The sequence below is a fragment of the Schistocerca serialis genome, chromosome 2, assembly GCF_023864345.2.
Source record: "Schistocerca serialis cubense isolate TAMUIC-IGC-003099 chromosome 2, iqSchSeri2.2, whole genome shotgun sequence".
Classification (NCBI taxonomy): domain Eukaryota; kingdom Metazoa; phylum Arthropoda; class Insecta; order Orthoptera; family Acrididae; genus Schistocerca; species Schistocerca serialis.
In genome coordinates this window covers 971106636-971134181 of record NC_064639.1, presented here as the reverse complement: position 1 = coordinate 971134181, position 27546 = coordinate 971106636, and the positions used below count along the sequence as shown (strand labels likewise).

General features: G+C 38.3%; 1 protein-coding gene across 1 annotated transcript in view; it reads left to right on the top strand.

The window, feature by feature from the left end:
- LOC126456558 (sialin-like) overlaps positions 1-14066 on the top strand; it is a 91133-nt gene extending 77067 nt beyond the window's left edge. The window contains exon 4 of the mRNA XM_050092305.1: positions 13980-14066. Within this exon, the coding sequence (XP_049948262.1) occupies positions 13980-14066 (87 nt within the window). The remainder of the gene's footprint in view (positions 1-13979) is intronic.
- The last annotated feature ends 13480 nt before the right edge of the window (positions 14067-27546 follow it).

The following is a 27546-nucleotide window of genomic DNA, read 5'->3' as shown; positions in this document are numbered from 1 at the left end:
TAAGTAAACCTCATTTACCAAATTTTACTAATTGTCAATTCATAAAATAGTTTACGTTGTGCTTTTCATGTCATCTCACTTAATAACTGGTATTATCACATGCAGAAGCAATGTAGTACACCAACCTACATTATTATACATTTTGATTATGTCAACTATGTAGTCAAAATGGCTACTGTATTGTAAATTAACTAGGCTTACCACTGTCCTATACCACATGTGCAAACAGTGTACTAAAATGATTCTGGGACAAATAAACAATATAAGCAGGCTTTCACAGGTTAGCTGGCATCTGTTTTACTGCTTCTACCTCTTCAGGTTTTTCAACTTTTCTGTGATACTCTCTGATGAGTTAAACAAATCTGTGACCCATGTTATCTCTGAATCTCTGATGCACATGCATTTACTCCACAGTATTGTGTCAAGTGATTTAAATTGTGCCAGGGGCTCACCTTGAAGATGGCTGTAAGGTGATCAACTAAAATATCAGAAGAAGAAATATTATTCTGGATGCACATTTGAAAGATGATGGAACAAACTTGTGACAACTTGTACTGTTCTTTTTTTACATTCAGTATTCCTGCGTTTGTCCTATTAAGTCTGAGTTTCACATAGTTAAAGCAATATTCTAGGATGTGACGTGCGTTTTGTTAGCTTTCTCCTTTGTAGACTTTCTCCACAGAGAAACCTTCACAAAAGGCAAGGTGAGAGGTCGCCCTCACATTATTGTCAGGAAAGTAGGTATATATTCTATTGTAATCTGCTTTTCTCAAAACATTTAGAAGTATAAGAAGAAATGGGATTAGTTTGTAAGTAGAGCTTACTACACTTTTATAAATGGACACAACTGCTGCATATTTTAGCTACTCAGAAAATACTCTTTGTATCACTGACTGATTGCAGTGGTAGCTCAAGGTGACTTCCTATCAAATCGAAATTGTGTTTCACATCCATGCTGAAAACATGACCATCAGGAAAATGACTGACATGTGGAATAATCGGGTCTACTGCCGGATGTTTGTGTCGCTCTGGCACAATATTTCGGCTACGTAGCTCGTTGCCTCCTTCAGGTGCTACCTGAGACTGCCGTATTGGAGGATCTTGTCCAGTATTTATGCCCAGAGGGCACTGGGTGCTCTCTTTGCCGTCCACGCCCGCCTAGCCCTGCTTGTAATGTGTTCTCTCTTCCCCGGTGCTCCCTCGGATGTCCGCGCCTGACTTGGTCGCCATCTGTGACAGCTCTCTGAGGCCTGTCCTGTGTCAGGCATTCCATTCGCGGTCTGTGCCCACTTGGCGCTGCTCCTGAGGTGTTGGCACTTCCCTGGTGCTCCGACGGACATCCGCGCCTGCCTCACCCACCATCTGCAGCTGTGGCAGCTGTCTGAGGCCCGTCTAGTGTCGGGCGCTCCATTCGCAGTCCGCGCCCACCTGATGGTGCTCCTGGGGTGTACAGTAGACCCGATTATTCCACATGTCAAGATCTCACCGGGAAAGCCTGAAGAGTTACAGGAAAATTACTATTTTTCTGTTGTGTAACTACTTTTGCATTCTCTTTATTTTACCACAATGAAAAATCATGAGTGGAAACAAAATATAAAAAATTCTGCTTCAGTGCAAGCAACGTGTGTGCACACTACACACACACACACACACACACACACACACACACACACACACACACACACGCGCGCGCGCGCGCGCGCGCAGAGAGAGAGAGAGAGAGAGAGAGAGAGAGAGAGAAGTAGGTTGAGTGACACCAATCCATCCTGGTAATGTCTCAGATCCTTTTCCACCGACTGTCCATTTGAAACCTCCCTTATCATCACCCATATGACCTTGCCCTACCATCCCATGTCTCATGGGCACTCAGCCCATGAAAACTATGTCTTCTAGTGACCACCAGACTGTCTTCCAAAATCGTTGTTCATTGTCGCACACATTCTGTCAACAAAGAGGTAATCCTCATCATACTCTAGAAACATCACCTCCTGGCTTGATACAGCACTATTGACAGCACATTTTGGTCTAGACTTGTGGTGAAGAATTGCTCTGCTTCCGTCAAAGCTTAATACCTTTTCACCAACATAAACTGATCTGTTACTTATCGAAAGTCAGCTTCCTGAATGCAGACCTCTATTTCACTGAGGCTCAGACAGAGCAAGGCGATGTAGTGGTAAGACACTCAACTTGCTTGGAAGGATGGTGATTAAAATCCCCAACTGGCCATCCAGATTTGGGGTTTTTATAGTTTCCCAAAATTGTGTAAGGCAAATGCTGAGATGGTTCCCTCAGAAACAACATGGCTGATTTCCTTCCCCAGTCTGAGCTTATACTCCACCTCCAATGATCTCATTGGATACTATACAGGAGACCCTAGTTTCCTTTGCTTCCATCTTTTCCTTCTGTATTATTCCTTCCATTTTTCATTTCTCTTCCTCTTTCAACTGTTTTTTACATCTTGCTATGCCACTTAACAGCATAACCTCTAATGTATTACCTTTGACAACCTACTCTCTCTGCCTCCTTTTCCTTCACCTTTGCCTCCCCATGTCCACAGCCACCTCATATCACACCCTCCCTTCTCCACACTTTCTCATTCAGTACTGCTGCCCTTCCTGAAGAAAAAACACGTAGTTCCAAAAATTAGAATTAGTATTTTCTACTTTAAATATTTTCATTGCCAGTACTAAAAATAGCACCTTAAATAACTATAGTCCACTCTTTTTTGGCCTTGTATTCATCACAGCAACTAATATGGAGGAATTAAACATAATAAAGCAATTAAACATATCTCATAAAGGAGTGCAGTAACAATCTGCTAAAGACCTTATACAGGTGCTGAATACTTGTGTAGAAGAAGGGACAGAGAAGAAATTAGCAAAATCAGGTGTAATCATACATGAGAACCTTACATGTGAAAGGAGGGAAGTATTGAATGGTGCCATCTCTCAGTTCGGGTTGTAAAATTTGTGGACCAGGGATGGTACGATAATTGTACAGACTGCTACAAAAAAGCACACAGGGAGCAACAGTATGGAACTTAGAAGACTAAGCTGTGTGAGCTCGAAAAGAGTGATCTTTTGTAAACAAACATTTTGTTCTCTAGTGTTTTCTTTGAAACAGTTTCCTGTTATCATTGTTTGTTTGTTTAGGTTTATTATTAGTATTAGTTATATATTTTTGTTCAGTTTTCATACTCAATAGTACCAATATAGTCATTATTTTGCTATTACTACAATAGTCTCACAGGATTTTGATTCAGACAGTTAATTTACTGCCAAATAATCATGTAATTCATTATTGACATAACCTTAGATATATTGTTTCCCTGCATCTCTTACTGTTTTGTTTTATGCTATTATTTTATTCCTGTTTTATTATAAACTGTTGCTCTTACTGTTCCCTCTATTATTATTACTATTTCTTTCTTTTCTCAGACGTTATGTCTGGTCAAAAATGGAAAGTGACGCGGACCTTGATCAAGCGTGACTTCCTTTTAACTGTACGGTTTATGTTATATTGCATTTAGGAACTTTCGGGTAATTACGGATTTTTGTAGTTGTATATATAAGTTTGGATGTAGCTGTATTGCATTGATGTACTGGTGGATATTGTTTGGTATGACTCCAGTAGTTGATAGTATAATGGGTATAATGTCAAATTTATCCTGATGCCACATGTCCTTGACTTCCTGAGCCAGTTGGATGTATTTTTCAATTTTTTCTCCTGTTTTCTTTTGTATATTTGTTGTATTGGGTATGGATATTTCGATTAGTTGTGTTAATTTCTTCTTTTTATTGGTGAGTATGATGTCAGGTTTGTTCTGGGGTATTCTGTATTTGCTAGTATTGTACATCTGCTTGTGATGTGATCTACTGTTTCTATTTGGTGTTTGCGAAGTCTGCAGTTATCTGTTGTGGTATTGGGATCTTTAATAATATGCTTGCTGTAGTATCTGGTGTTTATTCTTTGATCCTGTATTGCAATCATGAATCCTTCCGTCTCACTGTATATATTGCCTTTTCTTAGCCGTGTGTTGGATGCGTCTTGATCGATGTGTGGCTGTGTTAGATGATACGGGTGCTTGCAATGTAGTGTTTTCTTTTTCCAGTTTACTTTCTTCGTATCTGCTGATGTTATGTGATCTAAAGGGTTGTAGAAGTGGTTATGAAATTGCAGTGGTGTAGCCGATGTATTTATATGAGTGACTGCTTTGTGTATTTTGCTAGTTTCTGCTCGTTCTAGAAAGAATTTTCTTAAATTGTCTACCTGTCCATAATGTAGGTTTTTTATGTCAATAAATCCCTTTCCTCCTTCCTTTCTGCTTAATGTGAATCTTTCTGTTGCTGAATGTATGTGATGTATTCTATATTTGTGGCATTGTGATTGTGTAAGTGTATTGAGTGCTTCTAGGTCTGTGTTACTCCATTTCACTACTCCAGATGAGTAGGTCAATATTGGTATAGCATAAGTATTTGTAGCTTTTGTCTTGTTTCTTGCTGTCAATTCTGTTTTAAGTATTTTTGTTAGTCTTTGTCTATATTTTTCTTTTAGTTCTTCTTTAATATCTGTATTATCTATTCCTATTTTTTGTCTGTATCCTAGATATTTATAGGCATCTGTTTTTTCCTTCGCTTCTATGCAGTTGCTGTGGTTATCCAATATGTAATCTTCTTGTTTAGTGTGTTTTCCCTTGACTATGCTATTTTTCTCACATTTGTCCGTTCCAAAAGCCATATTTATATTATTGCTGAATACTTCTGTTATCTTTAGTAATTGCTTGAGTTGTTGATTTGTTGCTGCCATTAGTTTTAGATCATCCATGTATAGCAAATATGTGATTTTGTGTGGGTATTTTCCAGTAATATTGTATCCATAATATGTATTATTTAGCATGTTGGATAGTGGGTTCAGAGCAAGGCAGAACCAGAAAGGACTTAATGAGTCTCCTTGGTATATTCCACGCTTAATCTGTATTGGCTGTGATGTGATATTATTTGAATTTGTTTGGATATTAAGTGTGATTTTCCAATTTTTCATTACTATGTTTAGGAATTGTATCAATTTAGGATCTACTTTGTATATTTCCAATATTTGTAGTAACCATGAGTGGGGTACACTATCAAAACCTTTTTGGTAATCAATGTATGCATAGTGTAGTGACCTTTGTTTAGTTTTAGCTTGATATGTCACCTCTGCATCTATTATCAGTTGCTCTTTACATCCTCGTGCTCCTTTGCAACAGCCTTTTTGTTCTTCATTTATAATTTTGTTCTGTGTTGTATGTGTCATTAATTTCTGTGTAATGACTGAAGTTAATATTTTGTATATTGTTGGTAGGCATGTTATGGGGCGATATTTAGCTGGGTTTGCTGTGTCTGCTTGATCTTTAGGTTTCAGATAAGTTATTCCATGTGTAAGTGTATCAGGGAATGTGTATGGGTCTGCAATGTAACTGTTAAATAATTTATATCTAAAAACAAAGATGATGAGACTTACCAAACAAAAGCGCTGGCAGGTTGATAGACACACAAACAAACACAAACACACACACAAAATTCTAGCTTTCGCAACCAACGGTTGTTTCATCAGGAAAGAGGGAAGGAGAAGGAAAGACGAAAGGATGTGGGTTTTAAGGGAGAGGGTAAGGAGTCATTCCAATCCCGGGAGCGGAAAGACTTACCTTAGGGGGAAAAAAGGACAGGTATACACTCGCACACACGCACATATCCATCCACACATGATGAAGCAACAGTTGGTGTCTGTGTATGTGCGGATGGATATGTGCGTGTGTGCGAGTGTATACCTGTCCTTTTTTCCCCCTAAGGTAAGGCTTTCCGCTCCCGGGATTGGAATGACTCGTTACCCTCTCCCTTAAAACCTACATCCTTTCGTCTTTCCCTCTCCTTCCCTCTTTCCTGATGAAGCAACCTTTGGTTGCGAAAGCTAGAATTTTGTGTGTGTGTTTGTGTTTGTTTGTGTGTCTATCGACCTGCCAGTGCTTTTGTTTGGCAAGTCTCATCTTCTTTGTTTTCAGATATATTTTTCCCACGTGGAATGTTTCCCTCTATTATATTCATATCATTAATGTTAAATAATTTAGTTAGATGTGAATGTGTTGAGGTGAACTTCTTTAGCCAGAAATTTGCTTTTTTATCTTTTCCAGAGACTTTCCAATTGTGAGTAGAATTAATTGCTTGGGTGCCCCATGTTGCAAAATTATCACTTCAGGCATTTGTGGTATCATCTTGTATGTGTCTGTTTCTGCTTGTATCCACCGTGCATGCCTGTTATGTTCTACCGGGTTTGACCATATGTTGCTCCAGAAGTGTTCCATGTCTGTTATGTTTGGTGGATTGTCTATTTTAATGTGTGTGTTATCTATTGTCTGGTAAAATTTCTTTTGGTTTGTGTTGAATGTTTGGTTTTGTTTCCTTCTATTTTCACTTTTTTTGTATCTTCTAAGTCGTTTGGCCAATGCTTGTAATTTTTGCTTCTTTTCATCTAATTGCTCTATCGCTTCTTGTTGTGAGATTTTACCTAACCTTTTTCGTTTTTGTTCCGACATTTCATTTCTTATAAATTGTGTTAGCTGTCCGATGTCTTTTCTCAGTTTTTCTATTCTGATCTGTAGCCTGTGTTGCCATGCTGGTTTTGTGGGTTTCTTCTGTGTGTTGGTTCCTTCTGATCTCTGCCTAGTGTGTATATTTAGTGTAGTGAGTGCTTCTACATAAACCAGTAGTTGTAACTCTTCCATAGTTGTGTTTTCATTTATTTTGTTGTGTATGATTGTGTTGATAGTTTTTATTGTTGTTTCGACTTGTGGGTTATTTGGCGGTCTATGCAACAATGGTCTAATGTCTGTATTTGTGTCTTTGTATTCTATATATATCAGCTGAAATTCTTCTTCTATATCTAACATCCGTGTCACTTCGTGTTCTATTTGTGCTTGTTCTGGTGGCTGTCCTAAGATTTCGTTTTCCTCTGATTGTTTAATTGATGTGTGTTGTTCTTTGTTTGTTTGCTCTGGGATGTTTGAGTCCATTACTGTATTTTCTTCTTCTTCTAATTGCACATTATTTTGTTCCAGTATTTGTTGTACTTGTTGTTTGATGTTGTCTAATTCTGACTGGGGTATCCTGTTATTTTTGATTATTACACGGATCTGATCAGCTAGTCGTTGTTCTGTTAAAAATTTTAATTCTGGGTATCTGGTAATAAATGTTGTGCATACTTGTGATCTGTATCCATTTGTGTTGGTTCCTAGGTTTGTTGTTTGGTAATAACAGAACATGAGGTGTCGATTAACTTCATCTGACCATCTCATCCTCTGTCTTTGTTTTCCTTCTAGGGTGGTTGCAGGAAGCATATCCTGCAAAACACCTCTATTTGGATTTAAATCATTTTCCAGTTGGCTAGCAGTGTCGTTACCATTGTGGGCGGGCATAGGGTTCAAGCGTCGTCCCCGACCATGACGGCGCTTGTCCGAGGCTTCTTTAGTTCTGTCCTGAACCAACTAATCACACTAAAAGGGGGGTTAGCCCTATTAGTGGTTTGTTCTTTTCATCGCCTTTTACGACTGGCAGAACATACCGGAGGCCTATTCTTTTCCCGGGCCTCCACGGGGTTTATTATTATTAATATTACTATTATTATTATTTTCAGTATATCACTCTTTTACTACCATTATATCGTACTGTCATACACTGCTCATACTATCACCATGTTTTATCAATTTCTAGAAAACATGCTCTGTGTTGGGCAAGTGTACCCCATCCAGAACTCACCACTTCCTCTAGCTGTTTTATCCCACTTCCTACCTGCCATTTATAGCTCCATGTGCCTCCCTCCTCCCCTACTCAATGCATTCCACAAGACACTCAGTTATGACTGACTCTGGGACAGTTGTCTGCCCTACCTGCTGGATAGTAGTGGAGACAACTCATTACAGCTTTACACTACTGCTCACTTGCACAAATGTGCAGTCCTTACCAGCTCACCTGACCAAGTTCTGCTGCATATTTCAGGACCTTGAAACATGGCTGAATCTGGCTATCCCTTCTGATTCTGTAAGTCCTGACGGTTACATTTTGTGAGAGTTCACAGATATAGGAAATGAGGGCGGAAGCTATGACAGTATTTGCACATGCAAATTTGTTCCCCAAGGTTGTGCTCACATCCAAAAATGAGGACAAACAACCTGATACGTGTTCATTGAGATCAAATCACTCAGTAAAATGTGTGTCATCTATGTAATATATTTGTCCACCTGAAGTTGGACAGCTTTATAGCTTTAAATCTCTCAAGCCTTCAATCATTGTATGACCACATAATTTTGACTGAAGTTATCACCATAAATTTTATAAACAGCAGCCTTTCTGTATCAAAATTCACGTGTATGCTTTCCTGCTCATACCTTACACTGATCCCACTTGGGCATACTCACAATACAGCAGACAGTCAATACATTATCAATATATTTGCAACTAAATCTCCAAACAGAGTAAGGTGCACCAATCAGATATCTGCACCCAGCTTGTCTGTTCATGATGTAATATTCATGAACTGCTCATTGCAATTCCCAAAGAACAAACCACAGGTGGTGACTTTTAGAGATTTTAAGGACTCATATATGTCTGAGCCTACAGCTGGTGCCTATGATATTTCTTGGAAGACAATGGCAAGAAATAACTTCAGTGTAAAGCGTCCAACTTCACTACGAGATTCAGTAATTGTTACAACAAATGTGGACCTCCAGAAATAGTAAGAGTAAGGAGAAAACATGCATCATGGCATACAGACAACCTCAAATACATTATGAGTGTTGGAAGTGCAGCACAGAGGACATACAAATGCCACCTAACTTCTGATAATCATCTTACCTACAATCACCTACTACACAACTGAGTTAGCCAATCTGTGAGGAGTGCAAAACGCAGGTATGCCCTCTCACTGACTGAGGACTTTCACAGACCGGCCGTTGTGTGCAAAAACCTATGAAGTCTAGGAGTAAGCAAACCCAAATCTTCAGCCAAACCTCTAGTTGCTACTGAGGATCTAAATAAGTATTTTGCCTGGCCAATATCTTTATTCGAGCAATGCATGAGGCCACAAGCCATCAGTTCCGTTAAAGTATCAATGGTTGCTACAGACAAAAAATTCTTTCTGCAGCTTCTATGCTCTTACATGGTCCAGAAGTCAATTGAGCAAATTTGTTCAGAAGCTGCAGGGCATGATAATATAACAGTACAAATGATCTATCATCTCATCAGTCCTCTGCTGCCAAGAGTAACGGACATTTTAAACCATTCTCTGACTTCCAGCATCTTTCCTGGAAACAGGATCTCATAAAACCATTATCCAAGAAGGAATCTGTCAAACAGTCTTCCAACTACAGGCCCATTTGCATTCTACCAGTGCTATCCAAGGCTTTATAATACATTAGCAGCTTATTAGTTATTTAACATCAAGTAATCTTTTAGATGGATACCAGTCTGGTTTCTGGCAAAATTGCAGCACAATGACTGCTCTTATGAAATTGACTAAGTAACTGAAACAAGCCATGGATAAACAGCAGGTGATTATTATGTTCTCTTTGGATTTCAGCAAAGCTTTTCACACTGTTGACTTTGACATTCTACTGGCTAAACTTACAAGTCAGAATTTTTCTTCAAGTGGTGTACAGTGGTTCCACTAATACCTTACATCTCGCCAGTATTGTGTAATGATTGGAATGAAAAGCTCACAGTGGAATGACATAGGATCAGGGGTCCCACAAGCATCAGTATTGGGTCCATTAGTCTTCTCATTATATGTTAATGACATGTTAACTATTTTCTGTCAAAGCAAATATCACATATACATTAACGACATTCAGTTATATCTAAGTGCAAGTCCAACAAACCATCCACCTCGTAAATGCTGATTTACTTGCCCTATCGCTGTGGGTGCAGAGTATAGGTTTGACACTTAACCCATCTAAAATGCAAGGAATCTTAGACTGTCTTATTACAACTCAGTTCAGAGAATCTCTTCCACCATTAATTCTAAATGGCTCGGAAATAACCTTTTCTTCTTCAGCAAGGAACTTGGGGATAATTCTGGACCATCATTTAGACTGTACTGAATGAAGACGTGTCTTTTCAGTCACTACAGAAATATGAAAAAGTATTTCCTTTTGAACTTAAAAAGAAGCTCATAGTAACACAAACACTTCCAATATTTGACTATGGTGGTGCCATTCTCCAAGAATTTCATAAAAGCTCACACAGGCGGGAACTGACAATGAATGCTTTGGTACGATACATTTGTGACGTACACTTTTTCGACCATATCACACCAGCCTTTAAACAGTTATCATGGCTACATGTCAATAAGTTTAGAGACTATCATATTCTATGTTTGTTCTACTGCCTTCTCAATCATTGCACTCCCCCTTATTTGTCCTCAACTGTTACTCTACTGTCTGAACAGCACAGCAGAAATACGTGTTCTTAACAAACTAAAATTCTCTCTCCACCATCACATAGCCCTGCAATGTTTTCTAAATCATTTTCTATATCAGGAACCTCACTTTGCAACAATCCTCATCAAAATATAAGAGAAATTAAATACCTTCCAAATTTCAAAAGACTGCTAATGATCAGATTTCTATCACCGTAGCCATCTCTCCTACACTTTGTGCAACTCATTCACATTAGTCCCCCTCCCCAAAAACTTTTCCCTACTCCTTGTCATCAGCATTCTCTGTTTATATTTTGTTCTGTCCTAAAAGAGACTGTCACTGTCATTTCAATCTTCTCCTCTTCCTTTATCCATTCTGCTTCTGATAATAATAAACATAGCTTCAAATGTGCTAAGCTAATCCATATCATTCTAAATGCACTTTACTATTATTATTGTTGTTGTTGTTTTAGTGAAGTTCGCTGGCAGGAGGAACAAGACTTTTGGTCAGGTGAATACCGGGTTATAACACAAAATCAAATAGGGGTAATGCAGGAGTAGGTTTAATAATGAATAAAAAAAATAGGAGTGCGGGTAAGCTGCTACAAACAGCATAGTGAACACATTATTGTGGCTAAGATAGACACGAAGTCCATGCCTACTACAGTAGTACAAGTTTATATGCCAACTAGCTCTGCAGAGGATGAAGAAATTGATGAAATGTATGATGAGATAAAAGAAATTATTCAGGTAGTGAAGAGAGATGAAAATTTAATAGTCATGGGTGACTGGAATTTGAGAGTAGGAAAAGGGAGAGAAGGAAACATAGTAGTTGAATATAGATTGGGGTTAAGAAATGAAAGAGGAAGCTGTCTGGTAGAATTTTGCACTGAGCATAACTTAATCATAGCTAACACTTGGTTCAAGAATCATAAAAGAAGGTTGTATACATGGAAGAATCCTGGAGATACTAGCAGGTATCAGATAGATTATATACTGGTAAGAGAGAGATTTAGGAACCAGGTTTTAAATTGTAAGACATTTCCAGGGGCAGATGTGGGCTCTGACCACAATCTATTGATTATGAACTGTAGATTAAAACTGAAGAAACTGCAAAAAGGTGGGAATTTAAGGAGATGGGACCTGGACTGGATAAACTGACTAAAACAGAGGTTGTACATAGTTTCAGGGAGAGCATAAGGGAACAATTGACAGGAATGGGGGAAAGAAGTACAGTAGAAGAAGAATGGGTAGCTCTGAGGGATGAAGTAGTGAATGCAGCAGAGGATCAAGTAGGTAAAAAGACGAGGGCTAGTAGAAATGCTTGGGTAGCAGAAGAAATATTGAATTTAATTGATGAAAGAAGAAAATATAAAAATGCAGTAAATGAAACAGGCAAAAAGGAATACAAATGTCTCAAAAATGAGATCGACAGGAAGCGCAAAATGGCTAAGCAGGGATGGCTAGAGGACAAATGTAAGGCTGTAGAGGCATATATCACTAGGGGCAAGATAGATACTGCCTACAGGAAAATTAAAGAGACCTTTGGAGAAAAGAGAGCCTCTTGTATAAATATCAAGAGCTCAGATGGAAACCCAGTTTTAAGCAAAGAAGGGAAAGCAGAAAGGTGGAAGGAGTATATAGAGGGTCTATACAAGGGCGATGTACTTGAGGACAATATTATAGAAATGTAAGAGGATGTAGATGAAGATGAAATGTGAGGTATGATACTGCATGAAGAGTTTGACAGAGCACTGAAAGACCTGAGTCGAAACAAGGCCCCAGGTGTAGACAACATTCCATTAGAAGTACTGATGGCCTTGGGAGAGCCAGTCCTGACAAATCTCTGCCATCTGGTGAGCAAGATGTATGAGACAGGAGAAATACCCTCAGGCTTCAAGAAGAATATAATAATTCCAATCCCAAAGAAAGCAGGTGTTGACAGATGCGAAAATTGCCGAACAATCAGTTCAATAAGTCACAGCTGCAAAGTACTAATGTGAATTTTTTACAGACGAATGGAAAAACTAGTAGAAGCCGACCGCGGGAAAGATCAGTTTGGATTCCATAGAAATACTGGAACACGTGAGGCAATACTGACCTTACGACTTATCTTAGAACTAAGATTAAGGAAAGGCAAACCTACGTTTCCAGCATTTGTAGACTTAGAGAAAGCTTTTGACGATGTTGACTGGAATACTCTCTTTCAAATTCTAAAGGTGGCAGAGGTAAAATACAGGGAGTGAAAGGCTATTTACAATTTGTACAGAAACCAGATGGCAGTTATAAGAGTCGAGGGGCATGAAAGGGAATCAGTGGTTGGGAAGGGAGTGAGACTGGGTTGTAGCCTCTCCCCAATGTTATTCAATCTGTATATTGAGCAAGCAGCAAAGGAAACAAAAGAAAAGTTTGGAGTAGGCATTAAAAATCCATGGAGAAGAAATAAATACTTTGAGGTTCACCGATGACATTGTAATTCTGTCAGAGACAGCAAAGGACTTGGAAGAGCAGTTGAACGGAATGGACAGTGTCTTGAAAGGAGGATATAAGATGAACATCAACAAAAGCAAAACGAGGATAATGGAATGTAGTCGAATAAAGTCTGGTGATGCTGAGGGAATTAGATTAGGAAATGAGACACTTAAAGTAGTAAAGGAGTTTTGCTATTTGGGGAGCAAAATAACTGATGATGGTCGAAGTAGAGAGGATAAAAAAATGTAGACTGGCAAGGCAAGGAAAGCGTTTCTGAAAAAGAGAAATTTGTTAACATAGAGTATAGATTTAAGTGTCAGGAAGTCGTTTCTGAAAGTATTTGTATGGAGTGTAGCCATGTATGGAAGTGAAACATGGACAATATATAGTTTGGACAAGAAGAGAATAGAAGCTTTCGAAATGTGGTGCTACAGAAGAATGCTGAAGATTAGATGGGTGGATCACATAACTAATGAGGAGGTATTGAATAGAATTGGGGAGAAGAGGAGTTTGTGGCGCAACTTGACTAGAAGAAGAGGTCGGTCGGTAGGACATGTTCTGAGGCACCAGGGGATCACAAGTTTGGCATTGGAGGGCAGTGTGGAGGGTAAAAATCATAGAGGGAGACCAAGAGATGAATACACTAAGCAGATTCAGAAGGATGTAGGTTGTAGTAAGTACTGGGAGATGAAGAAGCTTGCACAGGATAGAGTATCATGGAGAGCTGCATCAAACCAGTCTCAGAACTGAAGACCACAACAACAACATCTCAGGACTGAAGACCACAACAACAACAATATTACTATTATTATTATTATTAATTTTATTGTCAGCATTGTTGTGATTATTATTATTGGGAAGTTTTTGTAATATGTCTGGTATGTGTCGCTCCTGGTCAGATGTAAGAGAGAGACTTAAGGCCCTAATCTGGTCAGGCTTAATAAGCAATAGATAAATAAATAAATAAATAAATAAATGTATCCAGATGTATTAAAAATTTGTAAAGTTGGCAGAACAAATGTGAGTTAGGAAGTTATATGTCAGTATCATTCATTCTTTTGCAGACATTACATGGTTTCAGGGAAGGTGAATCAACAAAAGTGACAACAGCAGATTTAGTTAATCATATTGTGAGATCTCTAGATGGATAACAGAAGATTTACGAGTTAATTGAAGACCTGCTTAAGATATTTGACAGTGGAAATCATTCTGAGGTTACGGGAAGCTGTTCTAGTAAGGGATTTAAGCAAAATGTGACATTATAAAATTGTACAAGACATGATGAACAGAAATCAGATGTACAGGTAGAGGAAATATAATCAAGTACAGACATAAGTTATGAACAATCAAACATGGTGTGCTGAAAGGTTCTTTACTTACAGTAATAATATTTATTATTCCAGAATGAAGTTTTCATTCAGCAGTGGAGTGTGCGCTGACATGAAGCTTCCTGGCAGTTTAAAGCTCTACGCCAGACCAAGACTCAAACTCAGGCAAGTGCTCTACTGACTGAGCTACCCAAGCACGATTCACAACGTGTCTCCACAGCTTTACTTCCACCAGAACCTCGTCCTCACCCTCCGAACTTCACAGAAGTTCTCTTGCAAGACTAGCACTCTTGGAAGAAAGGGTATTGAAGGATCCGAGTTCGGGTCTTGGTCTGGCACACAGTTTTAATCTGCCAGGAAGTTTTATATCAGCACACAACCCACTGCAGGGAGAAAATTTCATTCTGGAAACATCCTCCAGGATGTGGCTGAGCCATGTCTCTGCAATATTCTTTCTTCCAGGACTGCTAGTCTTGCAAGTTTTGCAGGAGAGCTTCTGTGAAGTTTGGAAGGTAGGAGATGAGGTACAGGTGGAACCAAAGCTGTGAGGGCAGTTCGTGAGTTGTGCTTGGGTAGCTCAGTTGGTAGAGCACTTGCCTGCGAAAGGCAAGGGTCCCAAGTTTGATTGTCAGTCCAGCACACAGTTTTAATCTGCAAGAATTTTCATATTTATTATTTATGTTAATGATTTCTGACACATTGTTGATCAGAAACTTACAGTGTGTGTTGATGAAATGAAAATTATAGAGTGACTCAGACAAAGGAGGAGCCTGGAATGAGGCTGCCCTAAATACTTATAATACAAATAAGTGCCTATTAAAAAAAATCTTTTTGTGAATTAACCCAAAACAATGTATGTAGTTTTTGAAATCAGATAGTGTGAAACACATGGTGTAAATAATAAAATAAATAGCTTGGACAATTAAAGAACATGTAATACAAAGATTTTAGGAAATAACATAGATGAAGATGTAGGGTTGTAGGAAGTCCTTGGTTGAATTTAAATAATGGAAGGAATAAAGGCAACAACTCACTGCATAGGTGGGGTGTTGAGCTGCTCCTTGGCACATGAACTAAACAGAGAATGTTGTCGAGCCTTTGGATGAAACCTCCTCCAGAACTAAAAGAATACACATGTACCTGCATGCGTATATTGTCCCAGGTGGACAACATTGCTGGTACTGTGCTTTGACTGGGGTAAGGGGTTTTGGTGGGTTGTGCATGGTGGAGCTATGGTTTCAAAGGAGGAAGTAGAACAAGAGGACGAGGGAGACTGTGGAGAGGAGGGTGTGATTACAGGATGAGTGAATCAGGGAGCATGGTGAGAAGGATGGAGGAGGGTGTGGGACAGGTGCTAATGGAGATAGAGGCTATGAGTGTTAACAGAATCAAAGAATGTGTTGCAAGAAGAGTTCCCATCTACATGATCCAGTGAAACTGATGTATGGAAGGATACAGATGGCACAGGTTGTGAAGCAGCCACTTCATTAGAAGAAGCCACTGCATTTTCTCTTCACCTTAGTCTACTCTGTCTTTGTTTTACCTACTACTTCACGCTTAACAACGAAAATAATCAAGTATTGAAAATATAATGCAAATAGATAGATAAAAAAATCTACTCACCCTTTCCTTCCCATCCTTTTTGGTAAATCGCCCCTGACCCGGGGTTTGGGGTAACTTTTCTGAACTGTGTCCTTTTCCCTAAACCTCTCCAGTCCTTTTCCTTCAACCCTCTACCTTCCCCTTCAACTCCTCTGCCAGAAGAAGGAGCCACTGGCTCCGAAAGCTTGTAAAAGTTAAACTATTTTGTGTGTGTGTTCTCCTGCCGCTGCTTGGTGAGTAGATTTTTCATCTATCCATTTACATTCTACTGCTTCATACTGGTAGCTATGCCATCATTTAGAATGATTTTGTAATGGCCTTTATGTCAGTTTTCTGACTGTTGTATTTCCTGTCCACCCAGTATCTTTGACTTACATAATCACTCATGACTTTTTTTCACGAGTTCTAGACAATTTTAGTTGCATCACGCATTGTTCTACATGACTCTATATTGTCTTTTGATGAAATATGTTGCATGGAATAATATCTTATCAATAAAAATGTCTTACAAGTATGCTGTTAACATTTTATCATCCACTTTGCTTCGACAATGTAACTGTGCAATCCTATCACATATCTGAGTGGTAGTGATTCACATGTATGCCATAGAATCAAAAGGTAGTAGTTAACTGCTTTTCTCTGTGTTCTTGTTATTATGTTATAGATTTAAGTATACGCTGAGGTGACAAAAATCAGGGGATACTCCTAATATTGTGTTGCATATCCTCTGCCTGACGTAGTGCATCAACTAGGTGTGACATGGACTCAACAAGTTGTTGGAAGCCCCTGCATAAATATTGAGCTGTAGTGCCTCTATAGGCATCCATAATTGAGCAAGTATTGCCCGCAAAGGATGAAGGGGATGAACTGACCTCTCAGTTATTTCCCATAAATATTGACTGGATATGTGTCAGGTGATCTCGGTGGTCAAATCATTTGCTCATGTCATTCAGAAATTTCTTGTAACCAATCATGAACAAATGTGTCCTAGTGATGTATTGCATTGCCACCCATAAAAATTCCATTGCTGTTTGGGACCATGGCATCCATGAATGGCTGCAAATGTTCTCCAAGTACCCGCACATAACCATTCCCAGCCAGTGGTCAGTTCCGTTGGATTAGAGGATCTAGTCCATTTTATGTGAACACAACCCACACTGTTAAGAAACCACTACCATTTTGCCCAGTGTCTTGTTGACAACTTGGTCCATGGCTTCATGGGGTCTGACCACACCTGAACTGTACCATCAGCTCTTACCAGCTGAAATAAGGACTCATCTGCCTAGGTCATGGTTTTCCAACTGGGTTCAACTGTTATGGTGATGAGCCCAGGAGAAGTGCTTCAAGTGATGAGGGCACTCGCATAGGTTGTCTGCTGCCATAGCCCATTAATGTCAGATTTCACCACACTGTCCTAACAAATACATTTGTCGCAATCCCACATTGATTTCTGCGATTGAGGCCCACAGTGCTGCTTGTCTGTTAGCACCAACAACTCTACACAAATGCTACTGCTCTCAGTCTGTAAGTGAAGGCCATCGGCCACTGCGTTGTCCATGGTGAGAGGTAATGCCTATAATTTTGTATCTCGGCATACACTGTGGACCTCGGAATATTGAATTCCGTAACGATATCAGAAATAAAATGTCCCATGCACCTAGCTCAAACTACCAGTCCACACTCAAAGTCTGTTAATTCCCATTGTACAGCCATAATTGCATCAGAAACCTTTTCACATGGATCATGTAAGTACAAATAATAGCTCTGACAATATGCTGCCTTTTTATACCTTGTGTACCTCTGTATATGTGCATATAGCTATCCCATGACTTTTGTCATCTCAGTGTAGAGTAAAAATGTTTCCTCACTGAAAGTATGAAGTATGTTATTTTCTCATGCCTGCAGCTCCCAGTTTTGGAACCCTGATTTCCATGGCCATTTCTGGCGTATTGGTTGGAGCCAGTGATTGGCCAATGGCTTTCTACTTGTTTGGAGTAGTTGCAGTTATCTGGTTTATACCCTGGATTTTTCTGATTTATGATTCTCCTAGCCAACATCCACGTATTTCTGAAAAAGAGAAGTTGCATATACTACAAGGACTTGGTGTAAAAGAAAATAGAGAAAAGGTAATTACGATCATTACTTTACACCCTTATAATTCAAAATGTAAACTAAAACACACAACGTATATCTACATTTGTGTTGTGATCCAACAGTATTACAGTTTTTGGTGACAGAAGTACATACAGTATGCATAATTAGTTTCTGATAGTGTTATGCAGTACTAAGAGTATTGTGACCTAATTACAGTAGATGTCTCATGTTTATGTAGAGAAACTGCCTAGATGACATTAACTTTTGAGCAAGCTATTCAAAAATTTTAAATATTTGTTTTGGCTGTTTGGTGTAATAACATCCCTGAAGACCATTTAAAATAATAAAGAAATTATTTATTTCATTTTCTCTGTCTGTATTGTACAATATCCATTTACAGTTTTGTGCCATTAATAACCTATTGTACAATATCCATTTACAATTTTGTGCCATTAATAACGTAATCATTTGTTATCAGTAGATCCTCCTCTATGCTGGTTTTTTTCCATTTTTGTTCTCATCAGCAGATGGTTCTTCACAGAATCAAACGACATAGTCTCTGTCAGGTAGCACTTACCATTTTTAGATTCACCTTTCACATTTTGTAGATTCACCACCCAATTTCCTAGATTCACCTTGCACTTTGAGAACCAAGAGGATCACTTAGTGGGACATAGAGAAGCTGATTCTAAGCTGTATTTTACTATATTAAATCTATCTTGTGTAATCACGACATTTATCCATTAGTTAGTTATTAATGCAGTTTCTTACAAATGATTTTGTCTGTTAATATATACCTAAACACATTCTTCACTCCTGTAGATTTTTCTTGTGATAGTATCTATTGAATATGATTAACTGGATGAATGAAATTCCAGTAATCATTTAAAGCTCCATATATACTCTGCAAGTCACAGCACAATACTTTTGTACTAACACTAGTTATTTTCTATCTCATTCCATTTGCATATTGAGCAAGGAAAAAAAAGACTTTCTGTATGCCTTGGTATGCACAATAATGGGAATTTGTGGACGCAACAAAATGTAAAGTAGAGTAAGGATGACCACTCAGCAGTCACACCAGCTTTTGAGCACTAGCTCTTTATCTAGCAATAGTACATACATTCACACATACAACCACATAACCACCACCCAAATGAATAATCCCATGGCCAAGATGTGTGTGTGTGTATGTGTGTGTTTACTGTTGCTAGACAGTAAGCTAGTGCTTGAAAGCTAGTGTGAATGCTTTTTCCTGTATGTGTTTCTGTGCTCCACACATAGATCCACTATAAGTGAGTGGTTGACTTTCCCTCAATTTATCTATAATCTTTCTTACCTTCTTCTTAAGGTTCCTATGTGAGATATGCAATGGAGGCAGTTGAACTGTTGCACTTTCTTCCAAATACAAGTTCCCCAAATTCATCCAACACAATTTCATGACAATAACATCATCTTCTGAAGCTTCTCTTTTAAGTCTCCTGGGCGTCTCTATTACACTTTCATATGAAATAACAACAATATAAAATGGATGGATTGTTACTCACCACATTGTTGCATTGTTAGCTGCAACAGGCAGAAGACATAATTTGTTGGTGTTGCACATTTTAGCAATTTTGACTGAGATAAATGCACGTTGCAGTGTTCCTCTTTGGCATGCCTGTGTGGAAGGTGGCACGGAAACAGCTAAGTGAAAAATCTGCACTATTTACACGTTTATTTATATGTAAAAGCCGACTTTGGTTTTTTACTTTGTGTGAGACTGCGTGTACAAGATTTGTGTGCCAATTGAATATGTAGATTCACATATTTTACTGTTCACATTGCTTCTGCGTAATCTTTCATTAATTTATCAGTACCAATTTGTATTGTGATGTATTGTGAAATTTTGAACATTCACAAGTGCAGTGATAAACTCGTACTGCTGTTGTCAATTGTAGGCTTAAATTTACTTTTGCTCTTTTATAATTCTTGAGAGCAGTAGGCTATCCTCATCCAAAATAGTCATTCTCTAATTTCATAGTATAATTACATGAGAAATAGGTTATTTTTGAAAATTTTCAGACGCTTACAAAACTATATTTTTGCAAGTTACCAGAACGAGTGTTTTGGATATTAATAGTATTAGTTGAAAACAGTCTTGGTTGCAATTTTAGTTTTTTTATTTATCAACTACGCATTTCACCTTATTTAGGCATCTTCAGGCTGATCTTAATTTGGTATTTCTTAGTATGATACTTTTGACGTTGTAGCTAAAGGGCATTGTCAAGTACATCAGCCAACATCGCCTTCGTTAACCTCAGTAAATACTTTCTAGATGGACACCAGTGACACGTTCATGTTCACAGGAGCTCCTTTTATGCAGGTCTTGGAGTCACTCGTGTCCATTTAGAAAGTATTTACTGAGGTTAACGAAGGCAATGTTCGCCTGATGTGCTCGATGATGCCCTTTAGCTACACTATCTAAAGGATCGTCCTAAGAAATACCAAATTAAGATCAGTCTGAAGATGCCTAAACAAGGTGAAACACATAGTTGATAAATAAAAAAACTAAAATTTACAACCAACCTGCTTCCACCCCACAAGCGAGGCTAGCAATCTTCATGCCTTCCACCAGCTGCTTGTAAGAAATGAGGATGGCCTCAGAATCCAAGCAACATGCATCATTGTTGTCGACATGCTGGAAAACACAATGCCTATTTACTGGTCTGTGTGTAGAGGAGAGAGGGAGAGATTTAAAGAAGGAGTATATACTGAGGAATGATGAGATGTGTGCGAAGTAATATAATGATAAAAGTTTAATCACAGAAGTTGGACAGACAAGTCTAAACACAAGGAAGGTAACTGTGAAGAAGCCTTGAGTAACAGAAGAAATGCTTCAGTTGATTGACAAAAGAAGAAGGTACAAAATTATTCAGAAAAGACAGGAATGCAGCAATGAAAGCCACTTGTGGAAGTTCAGGTGAGCCAAGCTGAAATGGATACAGGAAAAATGTGAAGAAATTGAAAATGAAATCATCTTTGGAAGTCCTGGTTCAGTGTACAGAAAAGTTAAAACAGTCTACTGTGAAATTAAAAGCAAGGGTGGCAACATTAAGAGTGTAATTGGAATTCCACTGTCAAACACAGAGTAGAGACTGGACAGGTGTTAAAAGTACATTAGCGGAGTAGGACTTACCTGATGATGTGAAAAGTGATGAAATTGGAGTCAAGATGGAAGACAGAATCTGCAGTATTAGAGACCAGGTTTAATAAAGCTTTGGAAGACTTTGATCAAATAACAGTGAAGGGGTAGGTAACATTCCTTTGGAATTTCTAAAATCGATGGGGAATGAGTAAACAAATGACTATTAATTTGATTTGATTTGATTTGATTTATTTCGTGTTCCATAGGCCAACTGTGTTGGATACACAAGGACAAGGCACGAGTCAGTTTTTTACAAGTACAATCTGATAATCTTATAGCATATACAGAAATTTGAGTACATAATTATATAAAAATTTATACAGTAAATTCTTGGGCCAGCAATACAGAAAAAGAAAATACATATTTTCTTAGAATCATTAAAACACTACAGAAAACATACACAGAGCACACACAGATATAGAGCTCAGGTTAAATAACATTCTTAGTGGCATTAAGTCAACTTGTATTGTAATATTAAAATATTACAATTTATTTAGTTAAAAATTCATCTAGACCGTAAAAAGCATTTTCTAGCAGAAATATTTTTAGTGCTTTCTTAAACTTACTCTTGTTATGAATCTCTGTCTTTATTTCGGGAGGAAGAGCATTGAAGAGTTTAGCTCCAGTGTAGTGGACACCCTTTTGTGCCAAGCTCAAATTTCTCAGCTCGCTGTGTGTGTCATTATTCCTCCATGTGTTATGCTCATGATAATTACTGTTGTTTGAAATATCTCTATATTTTTACAAACAAAACACATGAGAGAAAAAATATATTGACATGTAGTTGTGTATATTTTAAGTTTACGAAAACTATTTCTACACGAGTCTCTTGGGCACAATCCACACATAATCCTTTAAGCTCGCTTCTGTGCAATGAACACTTTCCTTGCTTATGACTGGTTGCCCCAAAAAATAATTCCGTACTCAATGAGAGAATGAAAATAGCCATAGTATGCCAATTTTGCAGTGTTAGGTTCAACACATGTAGTGACAACTCGTAAAGCATAGGTAGCAGAGCTAAGCCTCTTACAGAGATCAATAATATGTGAAGACCAGTTCATTTTCTTGTCAATGTGCACTCTAAGAAATTTTGTTGTTTCCATTCTTACTATTGGTTGATTACCACATGTCACACTTATCTCTCTCTCTTTTTCTGTTTTTGTACAGAAATGAATAAAGCTGGTCTTACTGGAATTTAATGAGAGACCATTCACCTTAAACCAGTTAACCACATCTGAGAGTATGTGGTTAATGAGTTCCTCAAGATTGTTGTCTGTTCTACTGCTCCTAAAAATTGTAGTATCATCAGCAAATAATGTAAATTTACACGGCAGATTTGTACATGATGGTAGATCATTTATAAAAATCAGGAATAATAGTGGCCCAAGAATTGAGCCCTGAGGCACTCCACATGTAATGGAACTCGATTCAGAATCTGAGGAAGTGTCACGTACTCCACCCGAGCTATTCAAGACAACTTTTTGTTTTCTGTATTGGAGGTACGACTGTAGCCAATTGCCTGCAACACCACTTATTCCTACTAATTTTGCTTTTTGCAAGAGAATCTGGTGATGAACACAGTGAAATGCTTTGAATAAATCTCAGAAGACACCAAGTGCTAGGATTTTTTCATTAAGGGTTTCTAGGACTTCATTTGCAAGTGCATAGACTGCGTCTTCTGTTGAATGGCCCTTTTGAAAGCCAAATTGGCTCTTACTGACAAGTCCATTCTTCACGAGATGATCAGTAATTCTTACATGTATTAGCTTTTCTAGAATTTTGGAGAAAGCTGTCAGCAAAGAGATAGGAAGTTGGTGTGTAGACTCTACGAGATATACCATCATACCCTGGGAATAATATCACCCACACAGTCCCAAAAGTAGCTAGGGCAGATAAGTATGAGAATTATCGCACAATCAGCTTGACGTCTCATGCATCAAAGTTGCTGACAAGAATAATGTACAGGACGAAAAGAAAAACATGATCTATTAGATGATAAGTTTGGCTTTCAGAGAGATAAAGGCACCAGAGAGGCAGTTTTACATTGCACTCGATAATAGAAGCAAAACTTAAGAAAAATCAATGCACATTTATTGGATCTGTTGGCAAAGAAAAGGCATTTTACCATAAAATGATGCAAAAATACTTAGAAAAGTAGGAGTGAGCTACAAGAAAAGATGGATAAAATACAGTATGTACAACAACCAAGAGGAAACAACAAGAATGAAAGACCAAGAACATAGTGCTCAGATTGAAAAAGGTGTAAGACAGCGATGCAGTCCTTAGCTTCTGCTGTTCAATCTGTAAATCAAAGAAGCAATGCCGAAAATAAAAAGAAAGGTTCTACACAATAGTAAAATTCAGCAGTGAAAGTCAATAAGGATTACATGACCTGTTGACTGAATTGAACAATCTTACTGAAGTGGACTGACAAGGCAGCCAGTCCACAGTGACGGGTAGCCGATAGAAAGGCACGCGTACACACTCACGCCGACGGGCGTCAATTCTGGAACAGGATAACTATTGAATGGTAGCAAGAAAAGTACGTAGCTGCTTTATACTTAACTTTATTATTTGATGACTACAGCATTCTTCTTGAGACATTTATACTATAACTCTCAAAGTAGGTAAGGCTAATGGCGCCTTGCTAGGTCGTAGCCATGGACTTAGCAGAAGGCTATTCTAACTGGCTCTCGGCAAATGAGAGGAAGGCTTCGTCCGTATGGTCGCTAGCAATCTCCTCGTACAACTGGGGCGAGTGCTATATCGTCTCTCGGGACCTGCCTTGTGGTGGCGCTAGGTCTGCGATCACACAGTGGTGACACGCGGGTCAGACGTGTACTAAATGGACCGCAGCCGATTTAAGCTACCACCTAGCAAGTGTGGTGTCTGGCGGTGACACCACACTTACAAGCATACACTATGGATTGAGAGTAAACCAAAAAACAGCGAAAGTAATGAGAAATGCAGTCTGTTAAGTAAGAGTGTGGTCAGCATTATATGCAGATGGTCAAAGATTTCATGTCAGTTCATTCACAGCCCAATAAAGGGAACCTTTGTCCTTCATGTAATGTCCATAAATCATTAGTTTATTAAACAAGACAACACATGAATGAAGTGCATTGTAAAGTCGTCCATGTTTTTAATCAATTTGTAGTATATTACCCACCTTTGTACAAATGACTTAGATGTCACAGCATGACTCATTTTCAGACCTTTGGGGTGGCTGCAGAGAAACGCAGCTTCAAAACTTGACATGGAAGCTGCACCCATGTCTCTTCTTGTTTATCTCAGTCAAGAATGCAATGTAAAATAATGCTTTATGCACATTAGATGAATGATGAAGGGTTCTTCTGTAGGGCTGTGAAAGAACTAAGGCAATATTTTTTACCATCTGTGTGTAATGCTGACCATTCTCTTACTTAACAGACTATAGCAGAAATGAGTCTAACAATAAACTTAACATCAAAATTGGCAGCTACAAAGTAGATGAAATTAAGGAATTTTTTTATCTTGGAAGTAAGATAAAACATTACTTATGAAGCAAGGAGGACATAAAAAGCAGACTAACATAGGTAGAGAGGGCGTTCCTGGCCAAAAGAGGTCTGCTAGTGTCAAACAAAGGTTTTAATTTGAGAAAGAAATTTCTGAGAATGCATTTTCAGTGCACAGCATTATATGATAGTGAATCATGGAATGTGGGAACTTCAGAAAAGTAGAGAATTGGAGCTTTTGAGATATGGTGCTACAGAAGTATGTTAAAAATTTGCTAGGCTTATTGGATGAATGAAGAGGTTCTTTGCAGAATTGATGAAAAAATGAACACATGGAAAACACTGTGGAACAGCAGGAGATGTGTTAAGACATCAGGAAAAAACTTCTGTGATATTAGAGGAAGCTGTAGAGATTAAAAAGTACAGAGGAAGATAGAGACATAGTGTGCAAGTGCTACTCTGAGATGAAGAGGTTGGCACGAGAGAGGAATCTGTGGTGGACTGCATCAAACCAGGTAAAAGATTGATGACTTAAAGACAAAAAAGAAAGATCCATAAGCTAAGCAATTTTCTGTCTTTTCTTTATTTTGTGAGTTGTGACCTATAGTGGACATGATGTGTGTCTCATGAGTAATAGTTTTCGCTACTTTAAACTACAATCAAAAGCCATAGTGAAGTGTCCTTCATACAGTTATCTGCAGTTTTGCACTAACATTATCACACATATGCTTATTCATCCAAAATTAGACAATTCAGCAGTTATAGACTGCATACAGTTGTCAGTTGATTGAAGCAGTAAAGCTTTAACTGGAGTTATATGTTCATGATTTTAAATTTTAATGACTCTGAGGCCTTAAACATTTTACTGCTTTTAGTAACTATGAGGTTTAAAGTTTTGGGAGACTAAACCCTGTAACAAAATGAAAACTGTATTCCTCATTTTATCATTTGTGTCAGGTGTACTAATCCAATAAGGCTTGTGGGAGAGTCTCTGGAGGGGGAAGGAAGTCTGAATTTAACATTCTTTCTAGAACGAGGTCATGAGGGGTGGAAACTAGCTCAAACTACTGTACCGGTACAGTGTAGTTGGCCGGGTTGATATAGACATGAAAGTGTATGTGTGTGTTTGTGTTTTCGATACTAACTAGCTCTGAAGAAGGAAATTGTAACAAAGCTTAGCAACACATTCATTCTTGTTTATGTTCCTGTTGACCAATCAACACCTCAACTGTGCTGTGAGTTATTACCTACCTTTACTCCTTCCACTACTTATATTCTGTACTAAGGACTTTAAATTACCATATGAAAATGGTTTTCAATCTAGTATATTCATTCATTAATTTTCTACATTGTATTGGTAGTCGACTATCACTAAATACTATATCCTGTTTGTGCCTACAGATACAAACATGAGCACTATAAGTGATTGCCTTATATAAAATTACTGTAACTGTATTAATTTTTTATTGTGTTTTAGGTGGCTGTACCAGTGCCATGGGACAAGCTGCTAACATCAGTGCCTGTGTGGACAGCAATACTGTTTCACTCTGGTACTGCCTGGGTTATGTTCACATTATTGAGTGAACTACCAACATATCTGAATACAGTGATGCACTTGAGCCCTGAAAAGGTACAGAATGATCTAGATGTTAAGACAAGTTAATGCAAAAATCATACCAAGGGCATTAATTAAATAAATTTAAAAAATTATGGTTGAGAATTGCAAATTATTTACAGATAAAGAAGATGACTCACCGAAAGGCAGAGGCACTGCATCATCGAGATGGAACAGCACTTCTGCCTCTTGGTGAGTCATCTTTATTCCTAAATAATTTATAATTTAAAAAATTGAATACTCATGGAGACCTGCAAACATGATTGGGCCATAGAGAGTAAGCTTTGTCACCTTCATGTAGTGCTGTAAATGGGGAAAATGACATGCAGAAGTAATGGTTGCTAAAAAGTCTCAAGTAACAGAGTCAAAATTACTTTACTGAGTAAATCATAAATTCAGTTTTCAGAAAAATCTGAAATTAAAATTTTACCTATTGACGAACAGCACTATGGATCCTCATGACCTGAAGTTACAGTTCTCTGCACAATTTGGTAGTTTATGATGACGGTAAGCTTTTTTCAGAAGTATTCTCACTTTTGCTGATTCATTTATTGTGTTCCATAAATCCCGCCAAAAAGGAGAACATTCAGGGATGTTAAACAAGGCAGGGTATATGTAAAAAAAAAGAGATGCAAACCATAGAAACTCAACTTCATGTTGTGTTAACAATAAACTGTCATTATACCACTTAAGAATTTTTCATGCTTGCAGTAGCTAAATGTAATCAAGTAAATTAGAAAGAAAACTGCTTCTTTGAATAAAGCTCCTGCTGAAGGCTCGCAAAGATAAGATTAGACTGATTACCACCTGCACAAAGGCATTTATGTGGTCATTGTTCCTACAGTAAATATGTGAATTGAATGGGGAAAAATCTTAATTTGTGGTATAGTGGAAAATACCCTTGGCTGTGTACTTCACAGTAGTTTGCTGACCATGGTTGAAGATGTAGATGTTTTACTAGATAACTGAGCAATGGCAAACTAGATGCCTAGATCACAACTCACTATGGTGGGGCCAAAGTGCCTGGATATGACAGTGGCCGTGTGTGTGTGTGTGTGTGTGTGTGTGTGTGTGTGTGTGTGTTTCCTCATCCGATGAAGGACTTTGTTCAATAACTCAATAATTCCTATTGTCTACTTTTAAATGTGCCTGCCTGTCACTAAATAACTCCTCTTTGCGGTGAGTAGAAGTCTGTACTAATTCATATGGCGGCTAAGGAGGGGAAGAAAGCCAGTGTGCACTCCGTGTGCATTCCAGGTGGAGTCATTCCTGATGTGGAAAGGGTCCTTCTGGATGCCATGAAGAGCACAG